General features: G+C 44.1%; 2 protein-coding genes across 2 annotated transcripts; both read right to left on the reverse strand.

Moving 5' to 3' along the window:
- Window positions 1-428: 428 nt before the first annotated feature.
- Window positions 429-4,434, reverse strand: LOC129602058 (uncharacterized). Its single transcript, XM_055501014.1, has 3 exons — window positions 2,650-4,434; window positions 2,504-2,584; window positions 429-2,194 (listed from the first exon to the last, which is right to left on the reverse strand). The coding sequence occupies exons 1-3, from the start codon at window positions 2,678-2,680 to the stop codon at window positions 798-800; spliced, it is 1,509 nt and encodes a 502-aa protein (XP_055356989.1). The 5' UTR covers window positions 2,681-4,434; the 3' UTR covers window positions 429-797.
- An 842-nt stretch (window positions 4,435-5,276) lies between these two features.
- Window positions 5,277-11,338, reverse strand: LOC129602057 (importin subunit alpha-5-like). Its single transcript, XM_055501013.1, is given in 17 exon segments — window positions 5,277-5,736; window positions 5,834-6,006; window positions 6,070-6,197; window positions 6,810-7,020; window positions 7,173-7,336; window positions 7,396-7,412; window positions 7,415-7,494; window positions 7,554-7,642; window positions 8,238-8,369; window positions 8,545-8,636; window positions 8,827-8,920; window positions 9,057-9,134; window positions 9,230-9,302; window positions 9,372-9,489; window positions 9,606-9,962; window positions 10,104-10,187; window positions 11,320-11,338. Coding segments are annotated over 13 exon segments (1,482 nt in total). The 5' UTR covers window positions 9,272-9,302; window positions 9,372-9,489; window positions 9,606-9,962; window positions 10,104-10,187; window positions 11,320-11,338; the 3' UTR covers window positions 5,277-5,554.
- Between the last annotated feature and the right edge of the window lie 8,271 nt (window positions 11,339-19,609).

Below are 19,609 nucleotides of genomic sequence, written 5' to 3' on the forward strand. Positions count from 1 at the left end.
TTTTCCTATTTTGTTATCGATCTAGTAACGCAGCATAAGTATACCACGTACGATACAGTACGGTACTCTGCTGTGTTATGGTAACAGTCAGGATATTATAATCGATTTATGCGGTGATAAGGTCAAGGTGCCCATTTTTGGCTTTTTGACAAGAATGTGGAATTTGGTTAACATAGATGCACTCATTGTGCTGGAAAAATTGAGAACTTATTCACGATTTTTATCCGTTGCAGTGCAATGGTTCATATATTATGTACTGTATAATGTACCTAATGTATTGTACATATATAAGCTGTATAATGTACCAGTGCCTACACCTATCTACAGCGCAGTTAACAAATAAATTTTCAAGCGTGCAACTAAATGGAAAAATTACATACAGAAGATAAATTACTTACCTAATTGAACTGCATCCGAATTCAGGAATATTCACGATAAAGGGAATTTATGACTTGGAGAGCCGTCTAACTGCTGTCGTCTTTGTAGTGTGTACTGCTTTTTCGTGTAGCGCGTCGCAATACGGCGGCCTCCGGCATCCGTACTGTCTGTGTTTGTTGGCGTTTAATTGTACAATGAAATGCACTTATAATTACTAGGAAAATGCACTATTGCGTGCATTGGTAGACCGGAGCGCAGCTTTAAAGACTGGGAGTACTTACTTCTGAAATAGCTTTTCACGAGAAAAATCCCCAATTCACTGGACAATGTGGACATTAGAATAATTATACTGTCAAGCAAAGACAGATGAAAAAAGAGCAAAGGCCACAACGTTGGCTATAATTAACGTGATCCGTTGATCATGTCGCCAGTTGTTTATGGAACGTCTTGAGGAATTTAACGAACACCGACCGGCACACCATGTTCACGCCGGTGGTGTACACCAAGGTCACGGCCTCGCTAAACTCCGGCTCTGTGTTGGAGACATCCAGCACCGACTGCCCGGCGGCGCAGCGCACTTCCAGAACGCTGGGCGACGCGGTTGGCTGCATTTGGTGCGGTTGGCGCAGGATCCAGGCGTGCATGTCGCGCAGCACGTGCCGGCACTTCAGGGTGTTGTCCACCGACACCGTCGCCTGTAGCGCGTCCGACGCGTCGAAATCCACGTGGGAAAAGGTCACATTCCCCCGGGCGCAGGTAACCGTGATCACTTCCGGTTGCGGACAGGTTTCCGGCGTCTCTGGTGTCGTCCAAGGACCGCCGGAGGTCGCCGGGGTCGTTGAGGGCACCTCGGAAGTCGCCGGTGCGTCCGGGTTCACGCAAGCTTCGTAGTACGACAACCGGGGTAGTCGGCTTGGCCTTGGCCCTCCCGGGCCGCCGACGGACCACTCCTGGCCGAACGGCACCGTCCCACAGCTAAACCGCAGCCAGGGCTTGACGTCCTCCGCTCGCAGCGCCATCTCGTACGCCCACCCAACCATCCCGAACGCCGCGCAGCACGTGCAGTCCGGCGTGATGTTCGGACACAGGAAGTCGTTCCCAAAGGTCACCGTCGACTGCCGTGTCATGCTAAGCGTATCCAGGACGCTACGTGGCGGAAAGGTCACGTTCCCGTCGAATTGGAGGGAGAAGAAGTTGCGTCCGAAGGTGAAGTTGCGGGTGTGCGTGAAGCTGGTCAGCGGGCGGCGCTGGCTGCCGACGTTGATCACCGTGAGATTGGCGGCGATCGGCGCGAAGACTCCCCAGTCGAGGCTCTCCAGCTCGTTCCCGAGGAGGATGATCCACTCCACCGGCGCCGGCGGGGCGTCACCCAGGCGGGTGTCGAAAGCATCCGGGTGGAGGTGGGTGACGTCGCTGTAGGAGAGGTCCAGGACCCGAAGGCGCCCGTAGCCGCGCAGGAAGGTCCCGTCCAACGGCCCGATCTTGCTGTATTGAATGTAGAGGAGCTCGATAGTCGTCTTTACCTCGGCGAGGAAGGCCGTCACCGGCGCCGACAGGTTATGGTCCCCGTGGAAGCGCTCCAGCTTGACCTCGGTCAGGAGGGTCAAGGTGGCGGGGAGGGGCGAGGCGTTGCCGGCCAGGAGATTGAGCGGGGACCGGGAGAAGCCGGCGCCCAGGCGGAGCGAGGTGGTATTCGTCGGGATGCGGTGAACGTCGAAGGCGGCTGGGATGGTGAGGCCGGCGCCGGAGAAGGCGGATTTCGGACAGGAGAATTGGCCGTTATATATGATGCTGCATTCCGGGTGCGGTAGATCACCTTCATACAATGCGCAATATGAACAAATAACCGGCATAAACCAAATATCTATTTATAAATATAATTTCAATAAAAAATTAATTGTTATTATATTTAATAAAGAAATACATAAAAAATAAAAAAATTATTATAGTAGATAAAAAGTATTATAAAAGGATAGGACTTAGTAGGGAAAAAGAGAAATATAGTACTTTAATACAACTCAAGTAATAAAGATATCATGGTAGCGTAAAAAAATTTGAAAAAAATTTAAAAGGACAACTAAAAATGCGTTAATAAACTAGAGACCGCTGAAATGAAATAACGTACTGGTTATGTTTGTATGTACCGCATCTGGGGTCGTATCGCACCGTCCACTGGACAACAGCAGCACGAAGCATATACAAAAAGCTGCAATGCCGAAACCTGTTAGTCGTTCTTGCGTATTTTAAGGTTTCCACAGCGCAGATGCTCACCCATCACCCAATAACTGCACCGGAAATCCATGGCTGCGGTTGGGCGATGCAGTTCACTGACTGCAAGCTGACCGGAAATCGCCAGTAGCCGGTGGTAGCACGCAGTGAAAATTAAGGGAATAGTAATTTATTAATGTATGTTAACCGTTTAAACAATTCACACGCTTCGGCAATTAAGAGAAGCTACAAGAGGCCTGCTGTGTTTTCCTTATCTGTGCAGCTAGCATACTAACTGATTAGACACTACTGAACACCGATATTGTGTATTGTCGTCTGCTTATCTACAGATACGGTATCGGGCATCCCTATCGGCGATCGGAGGGGACGCCTGACCATTACACTGTCAACTGCGCTGGAAACTGCATTTCTTACAGTTAATGTTAATATAACTAATCACCAGTGACCTCTGCTGTTTTTATAATATTTCCGGCAACTAATAGCATGCTTTCTGTTGATTGAGAAAATACTTCCGACTCAGAAACTGGCCCCAAGGACGCTGTTTTCAGTTTAGAGTTCATTTCGCCTTCCAAACGTCAATAATTAGGTCGCCAGTCACGATATTGCCAAAGCCGTGACTGGCTCCTGCGAAATGCAGGCTTTCAAGAATATTTCAAGTATTCAAAAAAAAAATAATTTACGGAAAAGATGATACTTCTCGGATGCAAAATATACGGGTACGTGGACGTCTCCACATTGATACACATATATCCGAAGTTCCTAACGAGTGCGATTCTGTGGAAAGAAATATATCTCTGTGACAGTCTACTTTGACATCTACAGTAATGGAACAGCTGGAAAAACAGGTAAGAAAAGATTGGACAAAAGGAAAACAGCGTAATAAATGCAGAGGGCGGTTTTTCAGGTTTCTTCTATTTTTATGCTGTAAAAGTTGATGTTATTTCAGGAAAAATTCAAGGTAGATCAGAAAGTTCTGCGCGCATTGTTGTGTTTCCTGAAGTTGAGAATAAGGCAGCTTTATGTTACTTACTATGTAGTAATTTTACGAGAGCGTGCTGTACCTAAGAAACTTGGAAACTTACAACACTCGGACATGGATTATTCAGACTTGGATTTGGTCCAAGTTAAGTAATCCAAGTCGAGTTGTCCAAATCATTTGGATAACTTAACTGGGGTTACTAAACTTGGATTGCTGAACTTGGACTACTTACCTTAATTACGTTCTTATGCTGTTTTCTCGTGCGCATTCTTAGTTATTCTCAGGTTATTCTTAGGTTTCTTCTTGGTCCTTCGCAGGTTCATCTTATGTTTTCTTAGGTCATCCTTATGTTCTTCTTGTGTTACTAAGAACACTACGAAACCTAAGAAAACCGAAGAATGACCTAAGAAACCTAAGAATAACCTGAGAATAACCCACGAATACGCTCGAGAAAACAACAAAAGAAAACAACGTAATCCAGGTTAAGTAATCCAAGTTTTGTTATCCAAACCCAAGCTGGAGTAATCCAGATGCAAGTTTTAGTAATCCGAATCCCAATCCAAGTGTCAGCGCTGGCCTGAATTATTTTCTGGAAAAACTTGGAACAATTGTTGGGATGGTGCCTGTTCTTACATTATGCGGAAGACATTGGTACCCACCGGACATTTAGTCAAGAGCCTTGGAGCCATTTCACGCCGGGATATTGGCCAACCGAGCAGCATCAATCGGCCGTTGGACGCTGGTTGTTTTATTAGCGCAAGCCAGTCACACTGCAAATTTTGTTAACAAAAAAAATGATTTACTACAACAGAAAAATTTCTCTCAAATTATCCGTTAAATCAATGGTTCCAAGAACGGACGCCGCGTTGCCCCGCTGGATTTCGATCGATAGGCGCTGGCGTAAGAGTTCATGTGATCGAGGTTGGAGGCTTAATTATTTTGTTAGTCAGCGTTGTTGCTGGCTTCATCCTGGCCAAGGCAGCGGTGCCGGCTGAAAATTAATTCGAATAACGGTGTACACCGTTGTTCACGTTAATTGGCGACCGGCAAATTAACGCTAATGACTGCCCTTAAATGCCCTTGACTGATTGAAGGACATTGGATGCCGCGTGTGGAATGCGCCGTCTCCCAGCACGGAGGTCCACCCGACGAACGTCCAGAGAATCTGACTGCGCTGTACGCAGACCAGTTTTCTCCAATACTATCCAGAAATTTCATTTGTCTGCTTTGAATCTGATTGAAATTATATTGCATGTTATTCGCTTCATCCAGAAATCCATTCGCTGATTTTTTGTGATTATTACCGTATTTTTGTCGACATATAATTGAAATGCTGCAGATGATAAGTATAACTAATCATCAGTGATCACAGTGTTTTCGCAATATTTCCGGTAACTATTGGCAATGTCTTCTGTTGATTGAGAAGCCACTTCCGCCTCAGAAGTGAGCCCAAAGGACGCTCTTTTAAAGTCGAGTTCGTTTCGCCTTCCAGACGCTAATATAAGTATTTATTTGCCCTTCGTACCTGTTCATCGTGATACTGTAGTAACTGTACTAGGGTTTTCCGGGTTGAAAACCGCACTGGACTTTTGTAATGACGAGCGATGTTAGGCAGTGTCGGGATATAAATTCCTTGAGTGAACCTTCTCGAAAAGAAACGGGGTCTGGCAGCATATTGCATCAATACTGTTCACCGGGCTTTTATTCGGCAGCAGCCAGTGCACATATCTTCCGGAATGCTTCCGCAGATTTACATTACGAGTAGTTAAAACGATTAAAATTTCAACAGCGAAAAAACACCCAAATCATTATTGGCATTCAAGACCTTTTGATGGGCACTCAAAGTACCCACCCTAATAGCTTCCAGTCGGAAAAAAATTAACTGTACAAGGGTCCACACTAATGTTGGTAAGAAGCATTCATTTCACGCTAAAGTTATTCTCTTTAAAAGTCCCGTCTAGAAAATACTTAGAAAGAAAAGCCGCCTTGCGACGCTTGCTGACAGCCCGTGAAATCGTAAACAGGGTGCTCGCCGCCACCGAATTCGCCCTCTTCCTCCTCTACCCCGAAGTAGACCTCAATCATCTCCAATGCCTTCTGATAGATATCCGGATTGTCGCGCGTTTGAAGTGCTTCTAACTTATCTAGCCCTGAAGCCGAACAGACGGTCATAATTCCATCATCCCCAGACTGATAACAATAATAATAATAATAATAATAATTCGGGATACGAAAGCGGATCCTTACCGTAGCAATGCTCGACGATCAGCGCGTGGGGATTGAGGCCCTGATCATCCAGGCGATGTTGTCCGACACGGAGAACGCAGTCGAGACCCGCGAGCGCCACCTGCACGATCCGCGCATCGGTGCTGCCCAAGAGATCGCACATGGGCGGAATACATCCCGCTTGCACGAACATCCTCTATCACAACATCAACGGTGGGTATTCAGGTTTCCAGAAAACCGGTGTAACGTCAGCGTACTGAATCTGTTCCCTGCTGCCACCCGACAGCGCGTTCGTTATAGCCCACGCCGCTTCTTTTCGCGTCTTGAATTCAGCATTACCCAGGATCTCGAGGAGAAGGGGCACCAGTCCGGCGTCTATCACCAGCTGCAAATATATGCCAACATCCAAATGTTACGATACAGAATGTAACCGCAAAGTGTGGTGTGTCAGCCTTTATTATTATTATCATTATCACTCTACAGTCTTTCCATGAAGATATCGTACCAGGCTACTGGAAAATGGGTTTTTGATTAGTTTAGAAACTTTTATACTTTTTTGGTTTGATGTTATGAGATAAAAGTTTACCCAACCTAGGAATCGAACCCAGGCCATACAATTTCAAAACCAGACGTACTACCACCAGGCTATCGGCAGGAAACATATTAAATGTATGATTATTATTATCACTACAATTTGCTTAGGTTTGTCATATTGGTTGGTACAGCACAAGATCGTCGATAGTTCACAGTCTCACGAAAATGATTACAGAAAACAGGAATCATTGAATTCCCGATCAGGATAGCATTGAGGAAGTGTTTCTGTTATAAATGTTTTCTAGTACTAAGTTTGTACTTACGACATGATACTTATTAAAGGTACAGTGTTTTTATATTAAAGAAAAGTTTTACGTAGTTGACAATAAGGCTATATTTTGGCGCCGCAAAAAAAAACAGCAAGACGACCGGCACATCATCAAGGGACCTGAAACCTGTTTACCTGAATCTGACTGCGGTTCCCGGCGGTGATATTGGACAGCGTCCAGCAGGCTTCCTTACGAATGGATTCTCTGACATCGCGGCGAAGCAGTAACGCCTGTAACGGCTGCAGTACGCCGCTATGCAAAACGGTCTGCGTCTGCCGGTCATCTCCTGTGGCAATATTCCCCACGGCGCGCAAGGCAGCGGCTACCACGTTCTGGACATCGTGACTAAAATAAGGTTTACAGTATTCATTCTTCATTTGATTATAATTGCTGAGCGAAGCTCGCTTTGTACATATTGAGAAATAAAATCATTTATAAGATCTATCAAAGTACACCTACAATATTTTACATGCGATCATTGCGAGGTGTAAACTCACCCCAACAGTCCCACCAATCGCCGAGAAACTCCCGCATCAATAACCGCCTGAATCTGGTCATTTGGACCATTGCCCAGGGAAGAAATCGCCCAGCATGCATCGGTCAGCACATCCGCATCGGAATGGAACAGAAGGCGGGCTAAAACCGGCAGAGCTTCTTTCACCTAAGGAAGAATTTTCCTGACAGAAAGGTCAACGCCCGCCAACACAAAGAAAAGAGCACCTTAGTAAAATCTGGTTGGGGTTTTTGCCGCGGCACAAATTGGACAGAGCCTACACAGCAGTGCGGACCATCGATAGAGGCTGGGAACGGGAGAAGATGCTACAAAACATTGCAGAACGTATGTGCATCTGAAGTTGTGTCTGCTAGCTAATAAATACTTTATCAGTGGAGCAAGGATTCCTTCGTTCAACACCAGATCCCGGCATTGCGTGCCATCCCCAGCAATGTTGCCCAAAGCCCAGACAGCCTACAAACAGCCAGTTACCACCCAGACTTTCTCGTTTTCTCGCGTAACATCTGGTTGGAAAGTTATGGGTGAATCAAAATTCCACAAAGTTTAAATGCGTTCAGGTGTACCAAAAGTCTCATTATAAACCGATCGTCTTCAAATTTTGCACGTAAATGCCCATTGGCATGAAGACCAGTTTTACGCCAAACCAGAGTTGCAACATTGTTTTCTCAAATTTTAAATGATTTTCATCATCTTTTGAAATTTATTTCGAATATTCAAAATTTTTTTGCAACTCTGGTTCGGTGTAAAAATTATCTTCATGTGTATGAATGCGCGTTTACATATAAAAGCTGTAGAGGCTCGGTTTATAATGAGACTTTTGGTACACCTGAATGCATAAACTTGTCAGGATTTTAATTCACCCATAACTTTCTATAACCGGATGTAGCGCGTGCAGCTACGTATACAGATCTTTTAGCTACAAAATATCATTAAGCAAACGCGACAAATGCGCGACAGCAAACGTTCCCGTGGGTGTACAGGAATTTGGTGCTCTATATAATGTACCAGCCCAAATCCCTTAATCCTAATACCCGCTTATACTGCCTACCTGCTCCTGAACATCCTCAGTCGGAGAATCCAGCAATCGAATGAAGACCGGCACAGCGCCCACCTCAACAACGTGGCGAGTCTGCTGGGAGGTCCCGGAGGCGATATTGCTTAAAGCCCACGCCGCCTCCAACTAACCAAACACACAACGATTCTCCAGCACAGAATATTACGAAATCCGTCTTACAGTTTTCTAATCAACTAGCCGAATAAAGCAATCGCAAAGTACGGCTGTGTTTTTGAACGCATGAAAACTTGTCCCGCATCCAATGCCCCAGACTACATAATATTATACGGTAAATATTCACCTGAAGCCGGGGTTGATCAGTCATCTGCAGAAACTGCACCAACCGCGGCAGAATGCCGGTACTGATCACTGCATCGATAGGTGGATCAGGTTCTAGAGTACAGACAAACTGAACTGTGGATTTGAGAGTTTATTCACAGCACCACTCAGTAAACACATGCAAATAAAGAGTTTGTCCCAATTAATTTGAGAAGGGACAGTACACAATACACTCATAGCAGTACCACGCACAATCTTCAAACTTAAACGTTGAGAAACTGTGGATTTTATGCTGTTCACTTACCTCGAGAAAGCAACTTTCGAAAGTTCTGCGTCGCGTTCAGCATCCTTCGCGGATCCTGACTGGCGAGATCATTTAGCATCTCAGGACTGATTTGCTGCAACGAAGCGAACTCTGACCGTACATATTGTACAAGCACTGAAAAACTAACGGCGATTTGCAATTTGAGAATTCCTTAGCTGGATTTAAGCATTGGTTTTCAGGGGTTCTAATCTACAAGTTCCACGGTTTACCTCAATGTCTGCATCGTGCATATCCCCTTCTTCATCCGTGGAGGACCTCAGGTTTTCAATGTGGAGTTTTTTGGCAATCTACCAAAAGTTTTGTACAAATCGTCACACCAGAACGTTAACCGGCAGCGCATGACGCAGTTTGCCACGAATGAACCCGGATCCCTGCGGGTTACCTGTTCTTCACGCTTATTTCGACGTAATTCGTTGGTTTCCATCTCCCGGCGCTCGCGAGCGGCATGGTGATCCCTGCCAGCGTTTTTATATTTGTCACTACGTTGGCTGTGCATTTTTGCGCAATAGGAAGTAATGGGGTACCCAATCTAAACCATATAAACCACTCAACGTCCAGGAGTTTTCCACTTGGCGAATGCACACGACTCGCACAAGAGCTTCCAGTTAAAAGTAAAAACGGTTCAGTTTCCTGTCGAGATTACTAAAACAAACCGCAGCGAAGTTAATCTACGTAAATTAACCGACGTATATACACTACAAATGAGATAATATCCGCTCAGTTGAAGCAGAAAAATATTACACTAGAAGCCTCTTTACCTGGATCCGTTGAATAAAAAAAGACGTGCTGTCACTAGTGATTCAGGATGAGATCATCTGTCGCGGTGACATCATACATTCATGGCATTGCATGCATACTGTGCAGTTTCACTAAACTTGGCACTACATATACATCATGTATATGTAACATTAACTGTGACAAAGATTAGCCGAAAGTTTTTAAGACTAATTTCTGCACCGTATGCCTTGGAGATCAAATCGGAAGGGATTAGTGACCAGGTGCAGACCAGCCGATTTGTTGCACAGTGGAAACATACTGACATGCAATGGCTGTTGGGGCAAGAGAAAGTTGGCTGGATCTTTACTTCCGGGCATAATATAAACGTCTACGTGGCGCTACGAAAGTAAGAAACCATGCGGATATGTACTGCTTTATTACATGGGCAAGCATTGACATAATTATGGACAAGCATTGTACAGAAATATATATATCAAACGTTTTGCGGTAAGAGAAATGACTGATCCATAGAAACTTACAACCAATGATGCAAGAGTTGCATCCACATTCTTCATTTTTTCCACACTCCCTTCCAATGATTTATGCCGGGACAGGTGTCGCGTCTACAAGTTGAGACTTAGTTTGTAACGATATGTAAAACTACACAAGCGAATCAGTATATAAGAGGCAGTTTATCGGACCTGACTACTTGCTACTTGCTACCAATTTCGTAGGCGTGGTCTCCCGTAGCCGTTTTGGTAGCAAGTAGTTCCACAAAATGAGTTTATGCTGGCTGACTACTGCTACGTAGCTGGCTATGTAGCACCGACTATGTAGCGCAAATGTCTGCATAAACAGACGATGCTACGGGTAGTCGTGACTAGATTGCTAGCTCGTAAGGACAATGGTTAAGCCATGTAGTAACCTCTTGAGGTTGCTAATGCATATACCAACTTCACAGATAATGCGGAGAAATTCGTTACAGTACACAATAACCATTAAAAAGTTTGAAACCAAGTTCGAATTAACAAACACGATCATGTAAGTAATAAAACTTTGTAAATTTTAACTTCAATTTTTTTAACTTTTAAATTAAATTTGAAAGTTAAACTGTATTTTTTTTAAAATTCAAGCTCAATTGGAACTTATTTTTTTTAAATTTTCAAAATTAAAATTTTCAAAGATTTCAATTTAGATTTTTAAGATAAAATCTTGAAACAAATCAAATAAATAAAAAATGTTTCATGTATACAATAAATTAAAAAGTTAAAAGCGGATTAAAATAATTTCCAGAAAATAGCAATATTACGAGTACGCCTAATATCGGCCTGCCATAATGTATTTAATGTCGGCTTGCCATATACCTGTCGGCTTGCCATAAGCCTAATATCGGCCATAGTCAAGTAACCCGCCACCATAAGAGGTTGTCCGCTGCCGCAGCGGTGGGCGGGCGCTGCTGTTGCTACCTGCCGTTACTGTGGGCGGATGCCTTCTGCGGTCACACCGGGCGGGTGCCGTCTAGTCGTAGCAAGCCGCTGTGAACTGGCTACTTTCTTGCTATCAGCTAGAAGTGTAGCAAGCTGGCGACGAGTTTATGCGAACAGACTAGCATTTGTGCATCGGGGGAGGGGATAGCACGTAGCCACAAAGTTGTAGCAACCGCTATAAACTCCCTCTAAAATTACATATGCGAATCGTAAAAATGCAGTACATGGTAAAAATTTGAAAGAGATGTGCTGGTCGTGCTGCTCATACTTTTACAGAGAGTTTCTGTCGCTCTTCAAGATCCACTTCTATGAGATCACCAGCAATAATCACAGCAGCAACACAGGCCATTTTCTGTCTCTGCTTTTCATCTCCAGTTCGACCAGCGAGTAAATCTGTACATGAATCCACAGGAAATGTGCTTGTATTACTGTGGCCAACACCCAATCCAGAAAAGAACGCAAGGTAACTGCAAAATGCATAACAATTTCAAACATTCCTCAGCGTAACTGTTTGCGAACTACACCTTAAACAATCTTAACCTACGAAACACAGCCTTACGAAACATGAAATTTAACAATCGACAGTTTCGAAATGTGATGATTTTTTAATTTACATCTATTATTCTGTCTAGGGTGTAGTTTATGTGAACACACGGCATCAGAAATGATAGCAATATGATAAATTTGTTAATACAATACTATCTCGCCCGTAATTCACTCTGGGTATTTAACGTAATAGCATTAGTACCAGAAATATAACATAATTCGAATAGACATGTCGTAAAATAACTGTTAACTTGCGACGGCTTTTGATAATCAAGAAATGCCGTCTCGTACACACACCAGTCAGACTCGGGAAGATCAAAATGCGGCTGCGGCGGCATGCCCAGAAACCTGTAGTCCTCCACGACGAACGCTCCAGTGCCGTTTTTCCATCCAATCAGCGCCGTAATGACCCCCGTGCAGGCCCGCCAGAAAGGGGGGGGCGCACCGGCGGGCGCCCCCCCTTTTTCGGATTTTTGACCGCCGGGGGGGCGCATTTAAAGTACTGAAGGGGCGGGGCGAGGCTGGCTGACGTGTCACGTGTTATTTTCGCCATACTTTGAGTCCGGCAGACCGCCCCGGCGCACTTGCGCCCCCCCTTCTCCAAAAAACCTTGTGGCGGGCCTGCCCCCGTGACCACCATTTGGAGATCCAGATTCTTTCCCACAACGATGATTCGCTGCGATTCATCCTCTATATATAGGGTGTCAGTGTCACTAATGTAGCGTGGTAGCACAATCTGTCCATGAATTTCAAAGTCTTCGTGCATTTCCCGCAAGATGTTGGGCTTTAACTCCATCTCCTTGTAGAGTGTTCCAATCAGGCATACTGTCTCGTTCTCCACGACGTCGCTCACGGTACATACTCTGTACTTGTACCCTGTAGTGGATAAATCAGTAGTTGCAGATAAAAGGACTCCACAGAGCACGACATTTGGATTGCCAACGCTTCGGACTTACCCCATGTCGCTTCAACCACCGATAACATGCGAGGTCTCAGCACAGTCAATCGCTGATAATACAACTGAGCAAACTGAGGATTAACTGTTGTCGCATAGCGAGTACGAAAAGATTCGCTTTTATCAATAATATCACCACCCTTCCGGGACATTATAACTCAGAAAAAAGGTGAACCAACTTATAACAAAAACATGTGGTAATAGTAGGCAGATAAACGTTCTAATAAATATGGAAACATGTGGTTCATAACGCTCACAAAGACTCCATGCTGCAAGTAATTGCGGAACACAGCTGCCATACGAGGGCGATATGCAGTACGTTGTAGTGTACTGTTTTCTTGTGGCCGCCACAAAAAAAACTCGTTATGCCTGTAGTGTAATGATTTCTTGTGGCCGCCACAAAAAATTTCATGATGCTGGTATTGTGCTGTTTTCTTGTGGCCGCCACAAAAAATTTCATTCTGCCGGTAGTGTACTGTTTTTTGTGGCCGCCACAAGAAAAACTCGTTATGCCTGTAGTGTAATGATTTCTTGTGGCGACCACCAGAAAACGTCAGATTACACGCATAATGAAATTTTGTGTGGCGCACGCACCCAAACCCACAAACGCAAAGAGGGGGACAGGAGGATCCGGGTGGCGGTACCGGAGGCGGTGGTGTGCCTACACCATCCTCCAACGGCGGAGGCGGTGCCGTTACCAGCCCGGTCAACTTCTTCCAGACCAATTATCAGTTCACGTCAACGGCCTGCACGACGGGATCGGTGGTGGGCACCGTTTCCGCACAGTTCTTTGGCGACGGACTGCAGTAAGCATTATAAGACTGCTGATAGCTCGAACCTTACCAGTAGACCTCGTCTAAATGCGCCTTGTTCCAGGTACTCCATACAAGGTGGTAACGCGTTTTTCGCAATAAATCTCGTCTATGGACAGATAACCATCAGCAATCTACCGCCTCCTGGTACGGTGCAGTCATAAACAGGCTTTACCTTGATGCATTCATTAATAACAATGACAAGTTCAGTATTTAGCAGAAATTACAGACAATATCGATTCACCTCCTACTTTAGTGCAGGCTGGTTTTGGTTCCAGTTTAAACACTTGTTTTATTTTTATACAGGAACCTGGTCGCGGACGTTAACAGAAAATGGGTCTACACGCAAGTAGTGGATATTTATATATATATATATATAAATAAATATATATATACATATATATATTTAAAGGAGACTATGTAAAATGGATGTACATACAAGATGGGCATGATAGGTAGCTAGGTGTGCCATGTATATCATGTATATCTTGAAACTGGAGAAGAGCGTTCGCTGTCTTTCTCCAGCAGGGTTTTATTCTACATCTTGTTATTATCAAAGGGCATGGTGTATCTTATAATTAATTATACGTGTAGATACTGTATATATAGGGGGAAAAATGTGTCTAGCCGAACCAGTCCGTTGGGGTACTAATAAACCCTGGGAATGGGAATTGGGAGTTGGTATTGGGAATTGGTACTGGGAATGGTATTGGTATTGGGAAACACATAATAGATGAGAATGGTATTTCGTAATGGGAATGGGAATGGGAAAACGAAAATTTTCCTGAGAAGTACGCAGGTGAAGTTTCTAGTATACATCATAACGCGTACCATTACTAGGTGGCGAAACAAAATGGCGGTCTGCTTTGCTGTGCTAGGTCCTGCCCAGTGCTGAATCGACATCCTACTAGTTTCATTTAGCAACTGCAACCTAAAAGTAAATAAGCTAAAACAACATCGTACAACGTTTGCGTTTAGTATGGAGGGTTTGGTAAAAATGGGTAGACTTAGAGGATGACCTGAAAGGGCCCCTGAAAGCCAAAATTCTAATTTACCTACTTCTTAACAAAAATTGTTGCAATTAGTTGCAATAGTTGCAATGTGTTACTTCTCGTAAAATCCGCAACATCTTTTTTTAAGTGCATTTATTTTTTAAGATTTAACGATACAACGTCTTATTGCGCTCTATCTGTACCTTTATACATATGTTCACAATTCACATGATCGACAGATATGTGCATAACTTATAAGCTTTCCTCTTACACATGGGGAGTGTCACACAGTCTGGACGTCTGCCATCTGTAGAAAAGATGTGAAACGACCACTTCCAGATTATTTCGCTTTATTATTTCCGGTCTATTGGTTTTGCTGCCGCTGAAATACTTTTATTTTAATTTTGACTATAATTGAAATTAAAATGTTCAAAAAATTCTGCCCGGCGTTTTGCCATTTGCCAAATGCCGGCCTTTTTCCAGTTATGTGTTATCTAAGTAACTGAAATAAATATTATCGTTGTTAATTACGCAATATTGTTGTACTGGTATTGTAGCCGTAGAATCATGTTCTACAGATTGGCATTGGTAACAACTCAACCGGAAACACATGTACCGCCTATCTCAGTAGAATTGCGAATCCAGGTTATCGGTTGTGAAGAATTCTGAGATGTTCTGACTATCTGGATGTGAAATCAGTCGACGTGCTCACGCTGCCTTGACCGGCAGACGGTTGACTTTCCCACATGTTCTTGCTCTTGCCCTTGCTCTTGCACTTGCTCTGATTCTGATTAAATTGATGATGATGTTCCTGAATTCGCGCGTTACGTAAGATTGTGATTTACTTAAGATCTAGGTAATTACCGACGAACCATCGAACCTCCAGTTTTATCGTGGTACGGGTGTGTAACCCAACCCACTAGGGGAAGCTTAGAAGTTGCCATTGCATGGCGCCTCCTGGGTGTCCTGACCATCTAACCCAGTGAATTCCAACGAACGCCCTTTCCGGATCCGCTAAAACTAGCAACACTCTGCCATCCAGTTGTGGTTTATAACAGTACCTCTTCCACCTTGCCAACCACACTTCCACCACAATAACCGGCACCTAATTTGAAGAATACACAACTTTGCCATAATTTGCATGGAAAAGAGTTGCAAAAATAGTAATTTAACGGAAGATTATTTTATGTGCTGAAATATAAATTAGAGTGCTACGATATAAGAAGAGTGACCTACATTAAGTTTGCACATAGTAAAAGCGTTCGGAAAACATCAGCAGCAGAATTTTCTTGAATGATAATAGAGGTCAGACTGAACAGCTCGCATTCTTGAGAGCCATTATCCGTTTCGCTCCAAGAGTTTCCTAGCCAGGTCTATACAGTATCCCCAGTCTCTCCCTAGTCCTATTAGCACAAAGTGTTTCTCTCAGACGACCTGTTGTCCACTGCCAGCGCAAACCAAAACAGTGTACAGACAGATATGCGTAGTTCCGAACAGTGATAGCGATAGCCAGAGGACACTCACAGCGTCGCACATGCCGCGTAAGAAACCACGGTCTGTGCTCAAGTCAGCACAGGATGCAGACAGTAATTCTCTTCCGCAAACAGGAATAGGCAGAAACGAAGTGCGTATTCCCGAAATATATGACGAGCTGAACGAGTCAAAAGCTGAACATGTAATGCATGAAAGCTTGGTCAGCCAGCTGGCCACTGAGCAGGCAGAGTCGAATGCAACACATGCACAGCAAAGTGCACAACCGGCAATAGTAGATATACGGAGTATTAATAAGCGCAATAATTATGAGTATTTGAGTTCATTCAATATCGATGACAACGGTAATCTACATACCGAATTTAGAGCGAATCCTTACCCAAAGTCCTTACCCACAGACCGCCATTTTGTTGAGCCACCCGGTATACCAGAAAGTGCTTCGACTACGTCTGCCTTCTTCTTGTAAGAATTTTCGTTTTCCCATTCCCATTCCCATTACGAAATACCATTCCCATCTATTAGGGTCTTTCCCATTACCAATACCATTCCCAGTACCAATTCCCAATACAAACTCCCAATTCCCATTCCCAGGGTTTATTAGTACCCAGTCCCTTGTACTTCTGATGTAAGCCAGCTGGTGGTTTACGTTGTGGCTGCACAGCGTCTTATGTAAAGCGCTGCTGTTAAGGCAGTGCGGCATTGACGGTACATGTGGTATTAGCTTCACCAGGCAGATCCGGGCTATAGTGCAGGTTTAGCCTGTTTACCTGCAGTTGTACGAGTGCTGCTTACCTGTTATCAGTACCTGCAATCTTAATAGCAGCGCTTTACATAAGACGCTGTGCAGCCACAACGTAAACCACCAGCTGGCTTACATCAGAAGTACAAGGGACTGTTTCGGCTAGACACATTTTCCCCCCTATATACAACAGAAGTGCTAAAGTATTCTGCTTTAGTTTATGATGAGAACCCCGCTAAAACATCCTTAAACTGGTCTGTCAGTGCGCACATAAGTTAAATACGAGTATCTCGTACAGTATCTCCCGTATACGTATTATCTGCCACTGCAACATCCCCGTCTACCATATCCCGCACGTTCCCGGATTCTGTGCAGTGAAGTGGGAGGAAATGGTGGACGTGGAAATGCACGACTGACGGCGAGTTGTACACTCCACGCCAAGAGATAGAACCGTCGAGGGACTTGGACATTACGGCCCGCGACGTGTCTGTTCGCCATGTACATGTAGAACGCCATGTTCATGACTGGCAGTCTGGCTAGCATCCACCTAGCTTCCTGCTGGTTAGAACTGCCAATATTCACTCCACGAGGCAAGAGATGTTACATTGGCCACGAGCACACTGTTGGTGACCAATACGCAGTGGCAGATGAAAGTGACCCTGGTGGCGCCGGGCCGCCTTCTTCGACTTCATCATGGCCAGTGGCACCCGTGCCGACTGCAAATGGATGTACGCTACGGTGTACACCGTTGCTTACGTTATAATTTGTCAACTGGCTTCTGTCAATTCAGCTTTAATTTGTGGCTGCTGACGTACACCTGCATCACAAGTTAGTAAGCTCCATCACGTGTGTGCACGATAAATTATGTTGGCGATACTGTATACGAGTATTACGCCATTTCCTGGAATACCAACAGTAGAACGCATTTCCTGCCGACGCGGCAACCGGAGAAAAGATCTTACTTGTTGAAGAATGTCGGGTTCGTATTGCTCCATCCGCCGTACACGATCTACAGCACCAGCCACGACATACAGTAAGTGCTGTGCTGGGGCTTTCCCAATTTAAAAGAGCACTGGAGTGACGATTGTGGGCAGTGCCGGGATGTATCGTATAATCGTGTCGTTCGTCCCTGAGTGATGCTTCTCGAAAAAAGCAGGCCTGCGTTGTTACTTCTGCTGCATTATTAATGCACACTAAACATGACACTCTAAATCAGCGGATTAATGCCTTCGATAAGCGCTAATCTAAGGACTATGGATGATATTTGGGCTGTTCATATAGAAGTACTGATAGGAAGAATGAATTAAAAGGACCTTCGCTACGCAGACGCTCCGTTCCGGTCGATCAAACTTCGATAGTTGGAATAGTCACTAATAATTAGCGACTTCTCCAATTATCTGAGCTTGATAATTATGCGGATTCCGCTTGTGCATATGTTCAAGACAGATATGGATGGCGATGTGGAACAGTACTCGCACTATTCGCCTGAATAATTCCGATGGCGGCGGCGTCGCAGCGAGAACGAAGAGCACTTTCACCATTCTTGAATGAGCGATTGGCTGGAGCTTGTTTAAACCATATCATATGTCTAAGCAAAGCTCAGCAAAGCGTTTACTGTAAGTTCTACAACGTAATACGCTGTAGAACGTGCAGTAATCAAGCTTTTATAAGTCTCGAACGCCGGGAAAAAAAGCTTGTTATCAGTGTTACTGGTGCCAAGGTGTATCTTGCCGGTGCGTTCAGCGAGGTCCCAACAATTGCCCGATTGTGTGCTGTAGCAAGCGGTCAAAGTGCAATGAATCTGATAGGATCATCGTCAGTGATCACGGAATCGAAACAGGCTAAATAATCCACCAGAATACATATGTTCACTATTAAGCGATACCATCGCATGCTGGCTTGACAGCGATTACCAGGTACCTGTTATAGATTGCTAGCAGACTTCATGTGTACCATTTGTAAAATCATTTGTAAAACAGACGACCCGAATAGGAGATATTCTTTCTGTACCTGCTATTGCTGTCCTCTCATTTAGAATTTTCTTAAAAATCTTCTTGATGCTCTAATTTGTAAGATTATAAAATTAGGCTACAGTATTTGTCATTTAATTAAATTCTCGCGGAATATGCGAGATATCGGTGGATTTCGGCCAGGCAGCTGTGTGACCTTTGCAGTGTAGTTCAGTGCTACACGATGATCTCTTCCATGTTATGTCCATGAAACATTATCAGTTGTATAGACTGTAAGCTTGCCAGAAAAAAAAAAGTTTTATTAAAAAAAATCCGCTCAGCTGAAAAAGTATAATTAAATACACACCGGACAGCGTACAAAAATGTATTTCAATTGCCTTTCTGCAACTGCCTCAACTTGGTTGAGGACTGAGATCTCCGGACCGGCTTGTACCGGCAATGCAATTGTAATTTGTGCGTAATTTGAAGCCAGAATACCTGGACTATCTACGGTAATATTATATCAACTATAATTATTGTCAGCATTAATTATTTTAATAAACACGTATTCACAGATAATAATTACAGGGTTGTTTGATAAAATGGGCAGTTTAGCATGGTTAATCGAGTAGATCTGCTTTTTTCACTTTTGTTCTCAGCATAAATACATGGATGACTTACATAATTAGAGCTTTTATCGGAAGGCATATATAGAAGCGATTAATTTACTGTAGATCACATCGTTCAAAGCAGTGCCTTATTTACGGCTATCAACGTTCGAAACGAAGAAGTTTCAGTGTCATTCGTGCATTAGAAATTTAGAACTGATTATCGAAAAGATACTGCGTGTACATACGAATTTTTATTGATTAACGGATCGCGAGGTAATAACTGTACATACAAAGACCACAAGGGGAGTAAAATGCGCATAATAAATGGAATTGTACACGGACCATACAACTGGTCGATGCCGGGAGACTGTACAGGACTTTGGCGCTGAAATAATTCTTCATCCGAGTGTAATTAGCGGGTGGACAGAAGGCTCCGGGCCGGAGCGGAGATTGAGCAAAGGGG

This window comes from Paramacrobiotus metropolitanus, unplaced genomic scaffold (assembly GCF_019649055.1).
Source record: "Paramacrobiotus metropolitanus isolate TYO unplaced genomic scaffold, Prichtersi_v1.0 Parri_scaffold0000318, whole genome shotgun sequence".
NCBI classification, from domain to species: Eukaryota; Metazoa; Tardigrada; class Eutardigrada; order Parachela; family Macrobiotidae; genus Paramacrobiotus; species Paramacrobiotus metropolitanus.

Coding starts and splice junctions, on each gene's coding strand:
- LOC129602058 (XM_055501014.1), bottom strand. CDS start 2,680: ATGGATTTCCGGTGCAGTTATTGGGTGATGG. Junction 2,585..2,649: donor GTGCAGTTATTGGGTGATGG/GTGAGCATCTGC, acceptor TCGGCATTGCAG/CTTTTTGTATATGCTTCGTG. Junction 2,195..2,503: donor GGTACATACAAACATAACCA/GTACGTTATTTC, acceptor CATTGTATGAAG/GTGATCTACCGCACCCGGAA.